Source organism: Idiotropiscis lumnitzeri, chromosome 5 (assembly GCF_059441095.1).
Source record: "Idiotropiscis lumnitzeri isolate Australia: NSW breed Sydney's pygmy pipehorse chromosome 5, RoL_Ilum_1.0, whole genome shotgun sequence".
NCBI classification, from domain to species: domain Eukaryota; kingdom Metazoa; phylum Chordata; class Actinopteri; order Syngnathiformes; family Syngnathidae; genus Idiotropiscis; species Idiotropiscis lumnitzeri.
In genome coordinates this window covers 18,210,089-18,231,674 of record NC_142395.1, presented here as the reverse complement: position 1 = coordinate 18,231,674, position 21,586 = coordinate 18,210,089, and the positions used below count along the sequence as shown (strand labels likewise).

Here is a 21,586-nt window from a genome sequence, read left to right as displayed (position 1 = left end):
TATGGTTTCGGAGCCCCTGGTTCACTGCCCACCTGTCATGTGGTGACAGTCGCTTATGGAAAAGGATTTACAGACCACATGGTTTCAGACAAGTGCAAGTAGTGGCCACCTGTTGGAGAGACATCTTCTTCCTGACTACAGTTGAGTTGCACTGACGTACAACCGCTATAGTTCAAGAAAAATGGGGCACGCTTGGTGCCTCGTTCTCTCACACACCCCCTTGCATGCCTTCATGTGTGTGGTCTCGTTCTGGCTGATGTGCAACACAAATCTACGGCAGAATGCGCCTTGAATTTCTCCATGAGAGGTTATAATGCGTGTAATTAATTATGAGTTTCCTCTATTACAATAATTTAGATAATTAGGGTTTCTTGAAGTTCTATTTGTTTGCCTAGGGTGCATGACAATGTCCAGTGTCCTTTTCGCTCTAACCCCTACCATATACAAAATAGTGACCATTAAAATACGGTAGTAGCATAGTAGCTACATAGGAATTAAAAAAAAAAAAAAGAAATGTTTATTCCTAAAAGTATTTTTTTTAATTATTGTATGCCTCTGTAACTTTATGCTAATTTGAATATGAAACAAAATGCTCTTGATCAAACGGTCAAGTTAAATTGCATTGCGCCTAAAAGTAAAAAACACATTTGTACTAAAGTTTTACAAACAATCAGCTCTTAAAGATTAAATGCAAATGTTCAACTTAAAGGTTAAATATAGCTAAATGCTTCTTAGGCTGCGATACTTTCCATTACCACAAGAGGGAGCCAGACTGCCATAGTGGTGCACATATCACAGTTTCAGAGTCACTGCTCGACAAAGCAGTATTGTGAAGTTACCAGTCACCAACTTGCTTTTACATTTCTTCAACTTCATCTATAAAAGGCTTATTTTCTTTTGAAAAATCATATTTGAAATAGAAATTTGTCCCGAATTAACTAAAACATGATTCCCCTTTTCTTTTGGTGCCATCTTTTGTGTTGGCATTTCAGCAGTCATCCATGACAGCTTCGGGGAAAAAAAAAATCATCTACTTTGACTAAAAGACAAATTGAATGCTGGCTAAGTAGCACAGATGGCAGTGAATATTGTATTGGTTTGGCAAACGTGGTTTTAAAAGACAGTGAACTGTGGTTGCTCTATGGACTTTTGTCAACAAGTACAGATGCTCGTTAGTCAGTTCTTCCCATCGTCCTGCTCTTTATCTGCCGCCATCTAAAACTTAACAGCCTCCTCTCGCAGCCATTTGGGAAAAAGGAAGAAACCTTGAGAAGGGATTACAAATGGAGGGATCCCCTTCCAGCACGACCACGCCGCAATAAATGCAGAGTGAGCAACATTGATCATATTGTACGATATTATAAATAAATGCTATTCATGTTAGCTTTAACCACATGAGAGCCCACTTGAAGATATGAAACACTGCAGTCAGGTGCCTCTGGGTAAGAGGTTCTCCTCAATGCAGAATCCTCCACGGCAACAGTTACTGTCTCACTTCACTCGTCGCAGGGGAGTAGAGGGAGAAGAGAAACGAAGCGGTGGTCAGACAGGTTAAAATCCAGATGTCAGCGAGTGAGGCAGAGTGACAGAATAGCCAAAGACTTGGTCAAATCCAAAAGTGCCGAAAAAAAGAGATTTAAACAGCCGCTCTAGTTTCCAGAAGGCATTCCAGAGTACTGCAGTGGAACCGAGAATGCTTTAGAACCCGCTGACTACTTTTTGGCTCTCTGAGTCCCCAAACGACCAGCTTGTTGTGAGTGTACGGCTCAGTATGGAACATGTGGTACTACAAATTGGGTGAGATAGGACTGTGCTCAGTCATCTAATATTTTATGGGTAAGTAGCAATACCTTAACGTCACAGCTCGGGTGCACCGGTAGCCAGTGCGACGTGGCCGTTATGAAAATGTAGCTAATATCGTTTTTATTTATATCGTAATATCGCCAATTGGAAGCATATACTGTAGTTACAGTACAATAAAGGGCCAAGTACGAATCCCTGGGGGACTTTGCGGGTAACCTTACAATCCTCAGCCGTCACGTTGCCATAAATTCCGCATATACGGTCTAAACCGGTAACATGCAAAGTTTTTCATCTCAATACACATTTCAAGGCAATCTATCAGTTCATTATGATTGACGGTATCAAAGCAGCATGAAGGTCAAGTAGTTATACGATTGATGAAATGTTGGTCTCCATAGCCAGCAAAAGTTCATTTGCAACTTTTTTGAGGGCCGTCTCAGTTGAGTGAGTCACCCTGAATCGAGACTGAAATCATTCAGATAGATTGTTAGAGGCCATGCGCTCATTAATCTCTTGTGCTATTTTTTTTTTTTCCAGGATTTTTTTGCGTTAAAGGGTGGAATTTGACACTGGTCTTTCTATAATTGCTAACACTTTTAGGGTAACTTGAGAGGGAGGTCTTTAGAACCTTATAGATGCACTTCCCAAACTTCAAAAGTCTCTTGGTGATGATTCTTTAGCACAGTCCCTAGTACGAGGCACAACTGTCGTGTCCTTAAGTAAGACAACTTGCATACTATACAAGGAATCCTTCGCTAAATGGGTGTTCGCGGTGGTCACTCGATGGTGACACGGGGATTTTCTCTCCCTTCCCAACCCACTCCCACAGACAAAAAAATCCAGGACCGTCTGCTCCCATGACCTTATTAATGTGTACCGTCCCAATCCTGTGATTAAAGGTAAAGTTGATTCCCATCCCGCGGGAGTCTCACGGGAAACGTCATCCTCTAGTGCTAACTACCGTGATGCGTTGCGGAGGCAACTTTGTGTGACTTTTCATGTTCTTATCATCCTAATGTAATGACAGCAAATATGTCAATGTGTACAATTGAACAAACTGCGCGCTAAAACTAAAATATGTGGTTTTCCAGCGTTAGGAGAGCAACACTAGCCCATCCATCACTGTAAGGAACTGTGTGCATTGACATTTTATATTCGATGAAGGGTGTAAATTTGGCTGCTACTGCCTGTGGTTCATCTGTTGTTTTTCCCTGGGATCCTGCGGAGGAGTTGTGAAACCGCTGCTTTATTTGAATGTCTGTACCTGAGATAGAAGAGGACGACCGCTGTGCCAGCTAAGCTTTGTACGGTCTACACTTGTGATTATGATGGATTGTCCATCGTCAGGCTTTGTTTTGGACCACTGACAAAGAACCGTGTACTTCAAGTGCATGTTTCGGCTTTTGCAAGGCAGCATTTAGTTGTAAACCCAGATGATGATTTCATTCTTTACATTTACATTTATAGGTGTGTATGATGATACACAAGAATATATCAGATCGTTTAAAAAAACCCAGATGGCCTTGAGTGACCCATTTAATGCCAAAATGAGCTTTGTAAACAAGATTGAGGTTGCGTTGTAAATCATCACTCCCACTTTTAAGAACTCCGTTGTGTGTGCAAATGGAGTGTACGTTTGACTTAAGGTACTTGTACCTGACCTGCTATATTTCAACGCATTATATAAGTGAAGTGAAGTGTGAACTATGATTACCAACAGTTTTCTGATTTCAGTAACCGTCTGAAATGTTTGTTGTGTTTTTCACCACTGAGCAAAAAGACTTTGCCCAGAAAGCATTTATTGAAAACTTGTTCCATTCAGTAATGGATTCAGCCACATGTGATGAATTTCTGCATTATTTTCATCAGTCGCCTGGAACACTCGGGCTGTTTAAGCCCTTCTCAATCAGTCAAAGTTTATTGTGATTATATTCTCCTGTTGATTGCGGCAAACCGCGGGAATCCTGTCTGATGAGGCACACGCACACACAGAAACACACACAAAAATGTCAGAAACAACAACAAGCAACCCAAACAATGACTGGGGAAGGAATCAAGAAACATGATTATAGACTCACTGAAATAACACAAATCGCTTGACGTAGATCAAAGAATGGGAGTTTGATACCGTCACCTTTGGAAAGGGTTTGACCTTTTCTTGATTCATCGTAGAGCTCACAATTAAGCTGTGCGGCCTTTTTTGATAGGATGAAGAATGTGCTAAATGATGATCGTTTTTTTTTTTTTTTTTTGCCGATGACCTCTCTCTATTGTCACATTTGTTTTTTGCATAGCCATTCTTTGCTTTTGTCCGCCATGTTCGCAACTACCATTGTGAGTGAGTGGCGTTACCTGACCGAGCTCATACTCATAGTCCTCATGTTTTGAGTTAATTTCGTTTTTTTAGCTTCTAAAGATTGGATGAAATTCTGACAAGGAATTGTGTTAATTGATTATTCGTGTTTCAAAGATTCACAGGTCGCCACCTTAGTGACTTTGTTGCTGTATTAAAGGGACACTTGTTTGACATTGAAAGTGGCACCTATATAATAGGTCTGCATGTAAAAATGACCTCAGTGCTAAAATTTTTGCAAAAAGGTTTTTGGTTAGGGAGTTAGCAGGTTAGAAATGAATTGCTGTGCTATGTTGTGACATCCAGGAAGTCATTTGATACCTTGTATTATAAGCAAAACAAACAAACAAAAAAAAAATTCTTATGGTGGCACAGCAATTTTTTTCCAGTGTCAATTATCTTCTACTTCTTCGAGACAATTGTAGTTATTTAGCCTAACAAACAATTACTGTTCTGCACATTTAAATAGGGCGTTATGTTAGGAAAAAAGGTAATTTGCATGATTACGCACAAGATAATTTTTGTGATTTTTTTAAAATTTATTTTTTGCTTGATGAGAGTACTCAAGGCCACTAACTCATTTAGCTTCATGATGACAAATGTTTAATTGCGATAACTACCGCAAGTCCTTTTTACTTTTCCTGTGGCTGTTCTCTGAAAAGTGCAAATCAAGCCAATAACTGACAAACACTGCTATTAATTGAAAATATTCTCGTTTATGATCGTGATCGCTTCATTGTGCTCTTATTAGTTGATATTATATTGCTTGAAGGTAGATTGTGTGTACTGTATTCCGGGCGGCAGTATCTCAATGTGTTTGCGTTGGCACAAGCAGAGAAAAGCAGAATGGATTGTGTTCTTCCATTTGCTCTGGGACCAGAGCTCCCACTCAGGCAGCCACGTGTGTGCTCCCAGCGCTGCAGTCCTGAATGGGAAGTACCAGCAGGTCTGCGTGGCCGAAGACCTGACATGCCTGCATTGACAGATAAGCCCCTCGAAGCTTCGATCAACAACAACGCTACACAATTGAAATGTATAATCCTACTGCAGGCGTGTACCAAGACAGTTCCACTGAGATTTTATTGAATTTTTGTCAAGATCCAACTTGACGCAATCAGATCTCGGTTGCTTGTTTGTGAGAGCTTCTTCTAATGTCTACCTTTAAAGCTCTCTTAAATCGTATTTCTTTTGCGAAAAGTAACGGATGTCTTTTTGGATGTACAGTACATACAATGCAGACTTGTCTATGGATGAGTTAATGACTTTATTCCCTCAATCTCGGGTATTCAAAAGGCATTTAAAATTACATTCGAAGGACTTTTTTTATTTGGAGAAGTGCAGGACGCTGTGGTTGTTCCAAATGGTTTTGGTTGTGTTGTATCCTTTGGTATTTGAAAGATAGGCACAAAGAAAATGTGGATCACATGCTGTGCACGCAGCCCTGGAAAGTTGTGTGCAAAATCTCCCAGTGCTAGTCATTAGGAAAGAAACAATCTAATGAGGTCATTAACTCCTCAACACTGCTGTAGTTTGCATTTTCAAGGAGGATTAATTTTTTTTCTGCACAAAAATACGAAACTTTTTTCACGTCAATCTTGAGAATATACGTTTTTTCCTGCATTCTTTAAAAGCAATGACGGTAATAGCATGGACTTCGATTCCGGCCCCGGCCTTCCTCCATGTGTGGCGTTTGCATGTTCTCACCGTCCATGCCTGCGTGGGTTTTCCGGTTTCCTCCCACATTCCAAAAACCATGCATGGTTGGTTGATTGGATGCTCTAAATTGTCCTTGGGTGTGATTATTATGAGCATGCATAGCTGTTCATATATGTGTGCCCTGCGATTGGCTGGCAACCAGTTCAGGGTATCCCTCGACTACTGCCCGAGACTCCAGCATGCCCGCGACCCTCGAGAGGAGAAGTGGCTCGGATAATAGATGGATGGATACTGTGTGACTCTGTTTTGATGATCAAGATTCTCACAATCGTGCAAAACGCACATAATTTCTTTTTTAAATTCGCCATGCTGTGCCCGCTTGCGAGCATATGCAAAAATATCTCAATTCAGTCTGGCCCACTCCTGCTCAGACTTAAACTATGCCTTGTTCCACAATTGCACTGGACACAAGACTAGAGCTCTTAGTTTCTCATTTCAAAGATTTCTCCCTCCCCTCCAAAAAATAAATAAATAAATAAATATCCTCCTCAAAAATAATAACGCCGAGTGGATTTGGCCCAAAAAGGGATTGAGGTGAGAAAAAAGGAAATGGTCATAATTTAGTACCTGATGTCGTTTGGTATAAAAGTCAGTCCCTCACAGGGCAACAAGTATTTTTCATGGCAAATATTTTTTTTCCCATGACGCCATTTCACAACTCTCTCGCCTTGCTAAACATCTGCACACATCCGTTGTCTTTCAATTTTGTGAGATTTCATGTGATTACGCGCGGGCCGGTCACACCCGGAAGCGGTGACAGCTCAAAGGCTCGAGTTGTGACAGCTAGTTAGTTAGACGATTTCTCTGCATAAAAAAAACAAGAAATCCCAATCTGTCAAATTATTATACAGAAAATAATATTTTAGAGCGTGGATACCAGCAAATTGTGGGAAAAGCAAAAAATAGATTTTGTGTGAGTATGGAAAGAGACAATTCCATTTCTTTAATGCTATGCTTTTTTCTGTTCACGCCGAACAGTATTGGGCACGTCCCGCACCGCAGTGAGAATTGTCTTTCTCCTGTAAATGTCCCATTGTCAGCTGACATCTGCATTTGGATTCCAGTGCATCTTGTATCCAATAAATGTTTGTGATGCATTCCTTCAGCGCAAAGCGTGGCACATGGGACTTTGCTCTTCTGTCAGCGGATGCCATAGCAACGCAGATTTAACTGTGCATGTGGGTGACCTACCCACATCACAAACACTGACCACTATAATACACATTTTCTGTCAGAGAGCATATGCCTGCCAGTCTAGAGGAATCTCCTCGAGATGCAGCGCCAGTAGAAGAAGGGAACTGAAATCTGACATATTTTTACATTTCGATTGGATTGTATATGCAGCTGCGAATGGAGATATTTAGACTGAAACCTTTTGCGGCGTTACGCCTTGAGATGAGTCATCTAATTTTAGAGGGCGCCCAACATACAAATCCAATAAACAAAATGCAACAAAAAGATATCCAATGCATTTCTACCCATAGTTAACTAATGTTCAACTAAATAATATAGTTTATGTCCATTCAAAAGAGAACTGCATGAATAGGATATGTAAGATTCTGTAAGATCAGGCTATGGAAAGATAAAGTACTTTGTAAAGTGTTTGCCACCTTTTTGATCTTTTGCTACATTTCAGGCTTCAAACATATATATCATTATATATATTTTTATATCTAATGGGATTTTTTGTGACGAATCAGTCGTAAAGTGCAATGAAAATAAAACGAGATTTTAAAGTTTTGTTTTTTACAAATAAAAAAAAAAACAAAAAAATATATGAAAATTATTACATGTATACACGCCTACACACGCACACACACATCCGTGACTGTCATTGTGGCTTTATGTATGAGGAGCCGCTTTAATTGGTGGTGAATTAAGTGGACTGTGTTCACGCCCACAAGGGCGCAGACCACCCTGGCAGTGCTGTACTACAGCCAGTCATGAAAGATGTGCGAATGTAATATTGTTTTCTCAGAGCCTCTCCTATTTGCACAAATTACATGGTTGCAAACTGCAAATAAAAGTGTGTGTTCATATGTGCCAGGGTGCATTTCCTTTTTTCAATTTTCATCAGAGACTGTGGCAAATATTATAGAAACATTGCTCGGCTGCATTGTGAGACATCTGAATGCTCCAACTGCCCAAACATATTCTCCTTGATTTCTTCTTTTTTTTTTTTTTTTACCGTGTGCAGTCCTTTTACTGTAATGAAAATGCACACTGCTGCTATTTTCACGACTGTAGCGGAATTGTATCGCACAGTGTGAGTTGTGACTCTCAGAAATTGAATCACAAGCAAATTTCCTTGTGGGTGGCGAGTTGGAAAACATTCTTGTTTTCATTTTCTCAGAGACGAAACTGTAACCCCCAACCCCAAAAAATGTCTAAAACGTGATATATTTTCATTTAACTGAAATTTTACCCATTTGAATCAAACTGTGTTTGTATTAGCGTGTAAACAGACTGCATGATCTAAATATTTCTAGAAGCGGACTTACTATCAGCCTGAATTGTGTTTGAGCTGCAAAATTCTCATCTGTATTCTCAAGCTGATATTGTATTTTTTGGACTGGACCTGTCTTGTGTAATGAGCGCCGTGTACTTAACTCTCCTCTGCTATGCACCTCCTGGCAGGGGATGGTCTTTCAGGACAATTTGTTTACAAGGCAGGACGTAATTACCAGGCACAACCTCTTCTACAGCCCAAGAAATATCAAAGCTAGTTTTTTAATCACTGAAGGGAAGCAGACAATTATGCAAACACCTCTGGTGAGTGCGCCACCATTTCTGTCTTCTTATTTGCATACTATCAAGAGGAGTGCAGAGCGAAAGGTTAGTCGGAGGGAATGTGCTCTGGAGGAGAAGCCTTTATTAGTTCAGAGATGGCAGTGGAGAAGATCCAATTTTGTCATTGTAAATTGTCCAGGCTGCTCTGTTGGGTGCATCATCACCACGCTGCAGTCCGCCTCAACTGGGACAGATTAAAGCAGCCATCTCCTTCAGCGCATCGACTCGAGGAGTTCAGAACACACTCAATACGGCTTAAGGACTCAGTTGTTGTGTGGACATCCATTTCCTTACATGAGTAATGGAATTGAATCAGTAATTTATCTTTTTTTTTTGTAATTGGGCTGGGTTTTGTACTGCTATTTGCGTTTTGGCAAGAGAGAGAGAGCGCAGAAAAAGAAACTGCATTTGGAAGTCTTCTGTGCAAAGAATAGTCGAAATGTATCAATGTCAATAATGATATTATATTCGACATAACTATCCAAAAATACCGGACCGGTTTATGAATGTTTACGAGCGTCCCCCTTATACGAGCAATGACATGTTCACCAAATTTTACATTCATGTCCTTTATCACCAAATTGCACAGCTGTTGTATTTGGATTAATTTGCCCATGCATGCAAACAAAGAGTGACTCATTATGTACAAGAACAATCTGACCTTTCTGACCTTCCTCACATCTATATAGTCACAAATGCAAACGCACACATCTCAAGATATCGATTGACCTTCCTCTCAAAACAGCACACAGATTATTTTTGTTGCAATTAAATATTCTCCTGCTGCTCTGATGGGAATCAATATTCTCCGTGTTAAGTGATGACTTTTAGTCGATATTGGTCAACAACTGTTTTCTCCATATGACACAAGTGGATCCCTTCAGATTTCGAGATGACCCAGTAGGTTCGCTTTGGGAGTTGAATACATTGATTGTCTGTAATATCAACAGTAATGTTACAAAGCCTTTCTAGCTTACCGGAACTGATTAGTTTTTCGCAATAAATTTCACTTTGAAAAGGCAAAATGACAAATGAGTATCAAACTGCTTGGCTGTAAGAGGAACATGATCGACAATCCCTGAAGCGGACGATTATGACAGAATGTTGGCGAATAACTAGGTTCAAGTTTGAATTTTTATCCTAAAATAGTTTAGCCTTACCTAGAATCCTGCTGTGCATTTCAGCCAAAGGTACCATCCAGGTACAATCAACTTTCCGTTGACTGTAGTTCATAGAATTTTCAAACTTCCAGCCCTCCTTCGACATGAAATGATGACGATGTTTCACCTTCACGGGGCGCTCTACACCCTACCTTGGACGATTAACTCATTCACTGCCATTGACGGGTATAGAAGCCAAAACGTACTTTCATTGGCAGTGAACGAGGTGCTCGGAGAACATGCCCCCACATGATCTCTCGCAGCGACCGGCCAGAGAGAGAAAGGAGAGAAATGACAAATGACTTTCAGCTATGAGTGTATATTAGGATTAGCTATAAAAATGTAGGACATCCTCCTCTAGTAAGGCATTGGCAGAGCAGTCACTTCTTTCATGAGCTGTCATTGAGGAGTGAATATACTGTAGAAATATCACGTATCTTCTCAGATTTGTGGTTTCTGTTTTTTTATTATATCCGTGCTTTTATAGCTCTGAGTCATTATACATACAAGAAGGGGGAACAAGCAGGACAATAACAGTGTTGTGTCACCTTGATCATCTGATACGTTATTTTGTCCAGTCACAGATGAAACCAATGGCGTAAATCATTTTAGGTAGAATGTTTCCCGCCCAAAATCTACCAGCAGTATACTTTTGATGTGTTTTCGGATTGCAGCTACGTTAGATTATTATTGGCCTTGATGAGGAAAAGGAATTTGACGAAACACTTCCATTTCTGTTCAATGATATTCTGTTCAGACAAGTTACGATCTTGCCTACGTTTCCAATCGCCAATTTGTTGTCGGTTTTGGCAGTTAGGCCTCTAGTGGCACCAATTGAAAGCAAACAAGTTTAATACAAATAGGAAAACCTTTTTTTTTTTTTTTTCAGTCAGCAGTGTCGGAGTCATGGCTAGCAATGTTTTCCTGTGCTTACATGGGATTTCTCCAGGTATTCCGATTTCCTCCTGTGATTTGTGATCGCATTTTGGTCATCTCCAGCCCTTTTCACACTGGCTATCAATGCCATCTTTTTTCGGATGCAGGAGGGGTGTTTGAAGGTGAAGCCGTATCAGAGGCCTGAAAGAGACTTTGGCGAGTTTTCTCAGTAAAGGAACAAGCGATTTGATCATCATGCCACTGACGCGGCAATTTGCATGGAAGCCAGTGTGAAAAGAGTTAATTATTCATGCATCCACATGCTTGGCTGAGTATGTTCACCACAGATTAATTTGATGATACATATCTAAAATGAACACCCTCTCTTGTGGATAAGGAAAGTGAGCTCTCCAGTTACAAAACATCATTATTATTATTTTTTTTTGATAACAGCAAATACGATGACAAGCTCATTTTAAAAGTTCAACCCCAATAAATTGCATCTGTCCAACTAGCACAGTCACTTAGCTGCATCCTAGAAATGTTATTGATAACTGATCTCAGACGGAATTCATCTCCACACAAAACATTACAAATACACACCCTCAACACTGACGACAGGATTTGTTTTGGTTTGGCTTTACTCTATTCAAAATAGTGCTTAGCAGTGACGCAGGTATATGTTGCTTATTCAGGATTTAAATTCAGAGCATGTTGCAGAAATCTCTATATTGCATTTGCTGATTGATTGGGATCTAACTTTTAGCAGTCATATCAAATCACTTTTACCGGTTTATCCTTTTACCATCTGAAAAACATCTCCAGATTGAAGGGTCGCATGCTCCAAGTAGACTGGAGAAACTTGTCATGCTTTTATCTCCAGTAGACTTGATTGTTGGAATGGTCTTCTTACTGGACTCCCCCAAAAGAGCATCATACAGCTGCAGCTACCAGAACAAAGGCATAAGAAAACATTACTCCAGTACTAAAGGCTTCACACTGGCTCCTAGTTAGCTGTAGTACAGATTTTTAAATTCTGCTACTAGTTTATAAATCGCAGAATAGTTTAGGTTTTGAATACATAAAGGAAATGCTAATTGAATATAAACCCAGAAGAGCTCTGACGTCTGCAGACTCGTGTGTCGATTCGTGGAGCGAGCCCAGAGTTCAAAGCAAACATGGTGAAGCAGCATTTAGTTGTTATGCCGCAAGCAAATGGAATCAGATGCCGGCAGAAGTGAATTCTCTGTTGAATACTTTTTTTCTTATTGCTTATTGCTAAGTGCGACTCTCTCTCATTATTCCCAAACATCATTATTTTGTTACCCTTTTGCCATTTCTGAAAATGAGAATATTTAATTAAAAAAAAAAACATAATAAAAAAACTCATGTTGTTTTTTTCATTCTTTAATCATTTAAATGTTTAAATGTGTGGCTCATAGTTCCTATGAAATGAATGTTTGCAATAATTAATTTAGTCAAAATAATTTCGCCAGATGAAGAAAATAAAGTATGGATGGTTCTTCTGCTTTCACATTTCACATAACAAATAAGCAAAATGTCAAATATCCGCTGCACGTGAAGGGTGATGGGCTGGGGAAGTCTATTCACCATTGTAGTTATGAAGAGTAACCGTGTTCATCATATTTGAGTTGAATTTCCACTTGAAGTATAAAGTGTTAGCTGGACATGCGTTATGATCGTCACAAAATATCCGCAAATACAACTGATTTGTAACGCATCAATGACATGATGTTAGCTTTAATTGACGTCTCTTTATAACGACAACATCAAGGTGCGAACGTCTCATTTGTCCAATCATTTACCCCTCCTCGCACAGTTTCATCCGGAATTTTTTGCCCCTGAAACAAGAACATCGCTAAACTGATGAACTGGACTAACGAAAGATGATTTCCGTGTTATGACTCAATTATTATTATTATCATTCTTTAACCATTTTTCCCCTCAATTGATAGCTTTTTTTAATGCAAAGGAATTGCCGAACAAACACCGCTTATTACAGTTAGACCGCTCATGTTTCATGCTTTTGTAATTGAGAGCGTAGAACAGAAAATGAGCAGGTCTGTCACGTGTAAATGAATGAGCTTCTCAGGGCCTGCCAGTGGCTGGCATCCGTTTGTTATCGCAAATCAGCTGTCAAACTGTGACTGCTGAGCTGAGAGAGTTGCAATACACAGGTCAGCAAAGACAACTCACTGCAGAAAAGCAATTAGAGCAAGTTCACGCACCCTCCATAGTTCCCAGATAAGGTTTGAATCATATCTGCTCGAATAATAATAGCTTTCTCTGTAGTAGTAATCACCGCTCCCCTGCTTTTCCGCACTTGTTATTCTTTCAACTCCAAAACTGGTGCTAATTGTAAAGTAACTTGTGATGGCGAGGATGGCAATTCAGGGTCGCAGGCCATTTGGGTTAAACCTCTGGCACGTACCACCTGAAAATGCCATTAAAAGTTGACTTTAAAAGAGGTGCCATGGATTGCTTGTTTTGAAAGTTAGAATACACGAAAAATAGGGTGGTCACTTTTGAATATTTTTGGAATTGATTATATCCATTATGATATGATTGAATAATCGGATTACAAAACCGTTTATTTCTTGATTACCGTTTATTAACAATACAATACCACATGAGAGGGATTGATGGGCAACTCTAAGTGAAACAAGGGTTCGAAGCAATTCCTCGATTATTAACTTAGCTGTTGATTCATTTGATAATCGTTTAGTTGTCGACTCATTTTGATACCTTCAAAATCAAGCATTTATTGTACTTAAGAATAGTCTATTGCGGTGTCACTCTCATCATGGCTGGTGAAAGGTTTGGGTGATCCTGGTGCTAATTAAGTTTTATAGAGATTATACAGCCAGCCATAATAAAGTTAAAATAAAAAAAAATGTATAGAATAGAATTGGGATGATATTTCTCATCCGAATATTCTCTTTGTGAAGTTTTTTTGGCACACAATGGCCTTTAATCTGCATGGAATGATATTTGAAACTTTTATAACCATGAAAAAAAACACTGTGCAACACTAGAGTTAATACTAAGGTTGACAAAATTGTTTTGGAGGATGACTTCACGCTACCTCACTTCTCTGCAATCAAATTCCGAGATATTTCTGATCAAGGCGTATTCTGTGATGTCAGAAGATGAATGTACATCATGGTAGTGTTTCAAAGGTTAATAAACTAGCCGAGGCCATTTGACACGCCAGCTACCTTTCATTGTCCATGCCACTCTTAACATTCTATGAAAATTATGTTTATTGATTCATACATAACATTACAGGTGATCAAAAGAAAAAGGGGACACTTGGGAGTAGAATAAATGTATGAAATAATCAATGATCACTTATTATTATGATTGTGTTTTAAAAAGTAAGCTTCCCAATACAGTCCAAAGGGTAACTGCATTTGTCAATTGTGCAAGCCTGTTTTTTATTTTCTACTTTCAAGAAAATTATGAGTGAAAATTGGCCAAGCTCCGGAAAAGTGTTGCACTTTTTGAAAGCTCATCTTGCAGGTACAATTCATGTTCATCATGACCAAGCCCCACAAACATTTCTTTGACCCTGTAATTGCCTTTTTTTTTTAAAACCCAATCACAAATGTTTTCCATTGCGTCGCTTCCAATTGTGCTTCAAAAGCAAGAGAAAATAAACTACATCCTATTCCCTCCTCTACTGACATTCAGTCAGACGTCAATTGTGGCTGACAGCAGAAATGTTATGCTTTCCCTTGAGTGTTGTAATATGGCGAATTTGAGGTGGCCCAGATTTCTAATCCTCTAGATAGAGCAGTCTCATTACCTGGCAATGCAGCTGTGGCCAATGGTGATCTGAATAAAGAATCGTTTAGACCCAACATACACAACGTTTGTTTTTACTTTATGCCATACTGCAGACAGAGTGGCAGGTCAGCAGCGTTAAATGATGCAGCCTAATCATTTTTAAAATGGAATTCATTCTATTGTTGTCCATTTCATAAGAATCTTCTGTGTGGCATCACTGATTAACTGCTGGCGATTAAATATCACTAACTGCACATTAAAAAAATGCTAATTGATCTTTGCGTAACCACCATAATCACAAAGATGCTAATGCTAACAACTAGCTGCTAATGCTAACAGCTAGCTGCTAGCCAGTAGTAGCCGCGAACGCCGGAGACTTGTGTTGTGTCATACAATGACGGAGTAATTAACTAACCGTTTGTTAGCGTCCGAAATTAGCGACTGAATATGATTTCGTCATGGCGTCATCTTCTGTTGGCAACGAGTTAATGTCAATCAAAACTTCGATAAAGCAAGCCGTAAGGTCGAAAACGGAAGTCAAGGTAGCCGTTACGCTACCACGAGATCGAACTTCAAAGTAAAAGTCTACTAAGGCTATTACATTGGCAATGTATTATTTGCTAAGCTTTGTTTTGAAGTTAACCATTGCGGAGACGGCGTGTTTGTTGACAACGTTTGTAGCTTCCTTGACGTGTCTGTGTGAAATTACCTTGTCGGGAAAAGAGACAGAAAAAAATCCTTTATCATTAATTTGAGCACTCGTTTCCATTCAAGTTACCAAAATACTCCCAACAAAATACTCCCTAACTTACATGATCCATGTGAGGTGTCAAATTCTTCTTCTGCTATTATAGTGATTATGGACTAATCATGTTTCCTTAATATGATTGCACAGTTTTTTTTCCAACAGCCATTTCGCGGATCGTGCCTGCCCTGTACCGTGGTGCTTGAGCTGTACGGATTACGGGTCAAAGATGATCCGTCGCACCACTAGTCAAGAGTTCATCACAGATGGATGAAACGGAGAGAAGCCTGTCGCTTATATTTTTTTATAATGAACCAGAAGTACCGCCAGTTTTTTTTCTGTCATCTGTGTGGCCTGCCGGGTGGTTGGGGACCTCTGCTCTAACAGACGCCACTGTCGCTATCTTGACTCAAGCAAAGGTGTTTATGCCACTTTCCCTTTCTGATCCATTCACTAACATCCCATGTCTGCGTTCAAATTCAAGCATCTGCTACCACATGCCCACAAGGCAGCAGCAGCAGCAGCACATCTTACCCCGTTCAATTTACAGCCACATTACAAACCCTGCCGCATTCCTTCTACCTCCGCCAACCTTGCTGCCCCTCGGTTGCTTCATTGGCTTTGAAATCGACCAGAACTGTTTTCTATCTCGGTTCACGACAGCGCAAATGTCACTTTAGTATCGGAAAAAAATCTTCCTACACCTTCAACGTTCTGTAACTAACTTTGACAAGACTGTCTTTTTACCATTCAAAAAGTTGCATTGAACAAGTGACTTTTACATAAACTGATAATGTATTATTCATGATCACTGAAATAATGAAAATGGTGTAGTATGGGTGAGTTAAAAAAAAATCAATAAATTAGAAGTGGCAGCAAAAGAAAGCATTAACCACATCGTTATGATACTCTGCTTTGAGAAATCCTAATTTTTGGCCTGAGTGCGCGCTGCTGTCTTCATTTATCATCTTTAATATGGGAGTACACTGTAAAGTTAATCATGTTAAAAGTCTTACCACTGTAGTGTAGCAATTCCCGAGTGTGTGTTCACTCCATCCAGGTACCAGTGCAGCCATTACAAGCAAATAATTTGTCGTTGTGCTAAACTCACTTAGATGTGTGCAACATATTTCATGAAAAAGAATTTAGGCTTTTAAATATAAATGCACAAAACCAAAAAGATTATTTCTGCCTCCCAATCTTTCAAAGGATATGCATTCCTCTCCAGAGTAACAAAGAATGGTATGTTCTACATTTCTCTGATGGGAGCTAAATAGTTGTGACAGGCTGCAGACAGGTTGTGACAATGAAACGATGACATGCCTTCCCAAGGCTCTGCGAAATAAGCATTAGCTTATTTGCACTTGTCAACACGTCTTTACAACTCATTTTGGAATATTACAGAAAAAAAATGCCTTACCTTTTAAGTCACTTAGGCTGAACAGTCGACTTAGTGTTTACCCAATTAGATTCTGCATTCTTACAAGTAATGTTTAAATTGGCAGCATTATATGGATTGTTCAAAATGTCAAACTTGTTAAAAATTACTGATTAAAAACAGTTGTGATTGAATTACTTTTTGTAACTACTTTAAAACGGGTTTAACTTTTTTTTAAGCAAATATGTGAATTCAATCCCCCAAAACTGGATGCATAAATGTGATGGTTAATGCAAAAAGACGGTCATTCAGAGCTTAGACATGGATCACATCTAACAATCTGTTTGCCATTTATTCCTTGCGTCCTCCCCGCTCCACAAACAGTCATTTCAAATATTTTATCCACACCCCCCCCTTTTTTAGTTCTGGATCGGCGAATAGGCTTGCACATACTGTTTATTACTTACAGTTTAATTTGGAGGGCTCGGACAGTTGACAGGATCCCTTGGCAGAAATTACCAGCACTGATGTAAAACACACTTTCACAGGTGGAGCGGGCCAATCACTTTGTGTAACCACCATAATCACAAAGCCGACAGTGTTGGCCTTTCTCTTGCCAGTTGAGGTTGATACAGGTAACCCAGACAACCTGACAATGTACACAAATTAGAGGGTGGCAGGAGAAACGTGTGATTAATGGCTCTCAATGTGGAGGAGCCCCAGAGGGAAGGATATTGAGAACCAATTGTTATGGTGGCTGTATAGGGGTGTGTGTGTGTGTGTGTGTGTGTGTGTGTATATATATATATATACACATGTATGATCACCTTACGTTATCACATACACACAACAGATTGATGGAAAGATATTTTTTAAATCAGAAGCCAGTAATTGTTCAACAATTTTTCTATTTATTTTAAAAGCGGAAACTTGGTAACAATTAATTGGCAATATCTCATATCTCAATGTTGTTAAAAGTGAAGAAAATGTGCTTGAAATAGGAAGTTGACACACATGATTTGCCCTTCGCGGACCACATAAACTGAGGTCACGGGCCCCCGGGCCTCGAGTTTGACACCTGTGTTCTAGCGTCAGACTGACTCTATTGTGATATTATCTGGCTTTCCTCAACTCACTTTAGTTGGTCTTAAATATCCTTTCATCTTTAAGCTCCAAAACTGGAACTTTGGACGAAGGGGGTTTCACTGAATCATTATTTCATTCTTCCCCACGTTTCCCCCCCCCCGTGGTTAAGTCTAATTCACAAAAGGGATAAACATAGGAATGTCACACTAATTGTGCAAGTAGTGATTGCCAGTCTGCGCTGTAACGCACACGAGCGATGCTTTCGTGCTTTGCAGCATCCCCTTTGCTCGTGTGTAGTGGACTGTTCCTCAATTCTTGCACGTACTGTCTGAGTGGGAGCAGCGCACACGGACCAATAAGGTGCTCGTGGATATAGCGAGACGCACAGCTCGGGACTCTGTACAGCGCAATTCCAACACATGGATATGGATATTTCCGTGGCTTTGTTATATCTTTTGCTTTTTTCCAAATCAGGTAAGACGATCTCCTCTTAATTTATAAGCGGCGCAAAAAAAAAAAAAAAAACGTGTCGTTTTTCTGCTCTCATCGATTTCCACCAAAGTGATCAGTTGAAAACATGTTTGTTTAAATCACTTACGTTTGCAAACTGGGAGCCTGTACTAGGTTAGAAAAAAAAAGGACAACTCTGTACGTCTGCGCACCGTGCGCCCAATTCAGATGGTGTCAAAGGGAACGCAGGTGTGGGCTGCGGACAAATGTGCATTTTCATCTCAAGAGTGAAATTCATTAAACGGGAGTTTTAACGCAACTGCGATTTGAGATTAGAAGCGTATGCAGCAATAACGTGCCATGACTGAATTTGTGCTTTCTGTTTCTCTCTTCGTCAGTTTTGGCTTTTGGCACAGATCAAGACTATCAAATTGATATAATCAATGAACTTGACTTGGCAAATGCTACCTATGGAATTACCCAAGTGGCCGGGCTTCACAATAGCAGCAAAGCCTTCGTTTTTCGAGGTAAGACGACCATAAAAGTTGCAAAATCTTGTATGTTTCATTGCTTATGAGCACTCACAGGTGCCTTCCCCTTCACACATCCTTGAGCATCCTCTCTAAAATTACACACATTTCCGCAAGTGGCATCAGAATGATGGCAGCCAGGAATGATAAAACATTACACTTGTTGTGAAGACTAATCAAATGAAGTGATTTTAATAAATTCAGCCCTGCATTTTTTTTTACATTGCATGAGCAAAGTTACAGCATCCAAATACCAAATGAAGGGACTATGCTAACCAAAAGGAAAAAAAAAAAAAACATTACGGGAAATTGTTTGTGCTCATGGAGCAAAAAGGCATACATGACATTGATGACACAAAATAGACCAGGATATAAACTGCTTCAAAGATTGCACTGTTTTATGACTCCATTCTGTCACAGAAACTCAGAGCTCCTTTCTACCTGCGATGAGATCCAGCGCTAAATAAGGTCATAATAAATCGGCTACGTGAAATAGAATCTGGGATGTGATAAAGTAAGCTTAGTCAAAAGGTTGACCCGGTTTGCTGTCAAAGCTGATATTTTAAGTGTCATGTCAGAAGAACGCTTTGCTTTAAGCATGCTGTTGAAAAGAGCTGCAGCTACCTTTCTGAGCTCCCTCTGTACTCCTGCGTTGCCCTCAGCCTTAAGTGGATTGTGAGAAACTATTAAACTAGGATAATTGGGGGTTGGGGGGGGGGTGCAGTGCGAAAGAAGTAGTTTTTATGTGTGAGATTGTCCACATCCCCAAAAAAACAAAAATCAAACTATAGAGTGTCTGGTGTGCTGTAATTCCAAGTACACACATTTTTTCCTGTGTGATTTCTCACGGGAGATTAACTGTTAAAAATGCTGCTTCAAAGCCTCATTAAAAAAAAATCTAACAAAAGAAAAAAAAAGAATGAAGAGGGATTTTTAGTTTAAGGATGGTGGCACAATCTGGTTGGTTGAGTCAAAATTTTGCAGCCTTGGATGTTGAGATGCATTTAGGTTAGTGTGCGTGTGCGTGTGCGTGTGTGTTTGTGTGTGTGAGTGTGTGCGTGTGCGCCAATATACTGGACTGAATAAATGCGAGATGCAGCACACCTAATTAGCCAAATATGAGACTGAGCTGTCCAAGTTTGAGAAATGCAGGATTCACAGCAACCCCCCCCCCCCCCACTCTTTTTTTTTTTTTTTTTAACTTGTGACATGTACACATTTGCACACTGCTGCCACCCTCCTTATGGTTTCCTCGTTACTGGTGTTGAGCAGCACCAATGAGTGAAATCGATGGTGTGGGAAACTGAGAATGTATTCTAGAAGGATATGAATGGCACACATTTATTTCATACACTGTACAATGAGATTCTCGGCAGTAAAAGGCAAAAGAGCACAGTGAAACCACCAAAGTTGAATCTAATTTTTGCTTTGCTGAAAGCATAATTTTGATAGAATTTCACTACCTGCTATTTTTATTTAAAATCTTATTGTGTGAATGCATTGCAAACCAAAGAAGCAACCATAAAGGTCAAGGAAGTGTTTATCTGCAGCCTGTCAATACGTTCATGTTAATCGCAGCATTATGTTGAGAAAAAAAAGGCCGCTGGTAACTAAACATTGAGTAGTCTATTTTAGTTACTTTGTACATATTTATGAATTTTGGCATTTGTAGATTTTTTTGCAGGATTCGATCGTGATTTGCTGAAAAACTCACCTATTTGCTTTTTTGTGCTCATGCCACAGCACTGTCGAATAGAAGCAGTGCTTTGCTGCCATCTTGTGGCTTCTATAGATAGTTATAAAATATTTTAGGGGATGTTGGATGTTAATTACCTTCGGCACTTTGCTATTTGTGGCAGGGCATGGTTCCTGTTCCCCACGAGTTGGTCATTCCTATCCTTGTTACATCACTCAGCTATGTTTTCTGTCCACTTCCATTTGCCTGGATCGTTATAAAAATGTTTCAAATGGTGACATACTGACCCTGGAATGGGTTAGTTCTCTTTCCATTATCAACCATGAGAGAAATTAGAACAACTTCAGGTTTAGTTTGTTTTGAGGTTCCAGAATACGTTCTGCAACAGAGAACTACGACTTCAGTGGTTGGGTGGGTCTTCTAGGTGGCGGTATTGTGCAACTCGTGTGCATAAATTCATCTTCAGGGTTGGAGAGATCAACTGCAGCTTTTCATGGTGCTGTTAACACAGACAGTAGCTAGCTCACACTATTAAAAATAGTGTTCTGTCCAATGTTCTAAAAAGGCTACAAATAGTTCATTATTAACTGTCTGTTAGGAGCTGTGCAGAGTGGCGGCGGCGGAGTAAGTGATTATTCGTGATGATCTATGCATGCTAGATGTATTCTTTTTGTGTTCTGAGCTCGATATCATATTTTGGCTGTTTGAATAAAGAGTAAACACATGTAGACTTTGCAAGCAGTTGAAGTGGCTCTTGGAAGAGGCAATACAGTGTTTCAATTACTGTCCAAAGCACTGAAAGAGAGAGAGGAGGGGTGAGGGGGAGGGGAGGGGAGAGGAAATGGGCAGAGAGGAGAGTGAAGGAAGGCAGAGGCGGAGCTTGATGGGTGGCCAGGGCCTCCATCCCTGGTCAGCACTTCTGCCATTTATGAATGGATGCAATTTTCTTAGACTTGTGATACTCTGCCCCCCAAGTTTTTTTTCACATTAACAGCATATTTAAAGAATAAATGCACAATTGATCTGAATGCAAACTCTACAATAATCCATTTAAAATAAAGAATAATCAATTCTTTCAGTCGCCATCAATCCAAATCTTTACTTTCACCCCATATTGAGGAACCCACATGAAGTAATTGTTTATCAGACCGTCCACGGTCATTGTTTCATGAAATAAAATGCATCATTTTCGA

General features: G+C 39.8%; 1 protein-coding gene across 1 annotated transcript in view; it reads left to right on the top strand.

The window, feature by feature from the left end:
* Positions 1 to 17,946: 17,946 nt before the first annotated feature.
* The window catches only part of LOC148337121 (protein kinase C-binding protein NELL1-like), a 140,141-nt gene continuing 136,501 nt past the window's right edge, over positions 17,947 to 21,586 (top strand). Inside the window, exons 1-2 of the mRNA XM_088296939.1 lie at positions 17,947 to 18,191; positions 18,566 to 18,694. Of these exons, the coding sequence (XP_088153065.1) occupies positions 18,137 to 18,191; positions 18,566 to 18,694 (184 nt within the window). The 5' untranslated portion in view covers positions 17,947 to 18,136. The remainder of the gene's footprint in view (positions 18,192 to 18,565; positions 18,695 to 21,586) is intronic.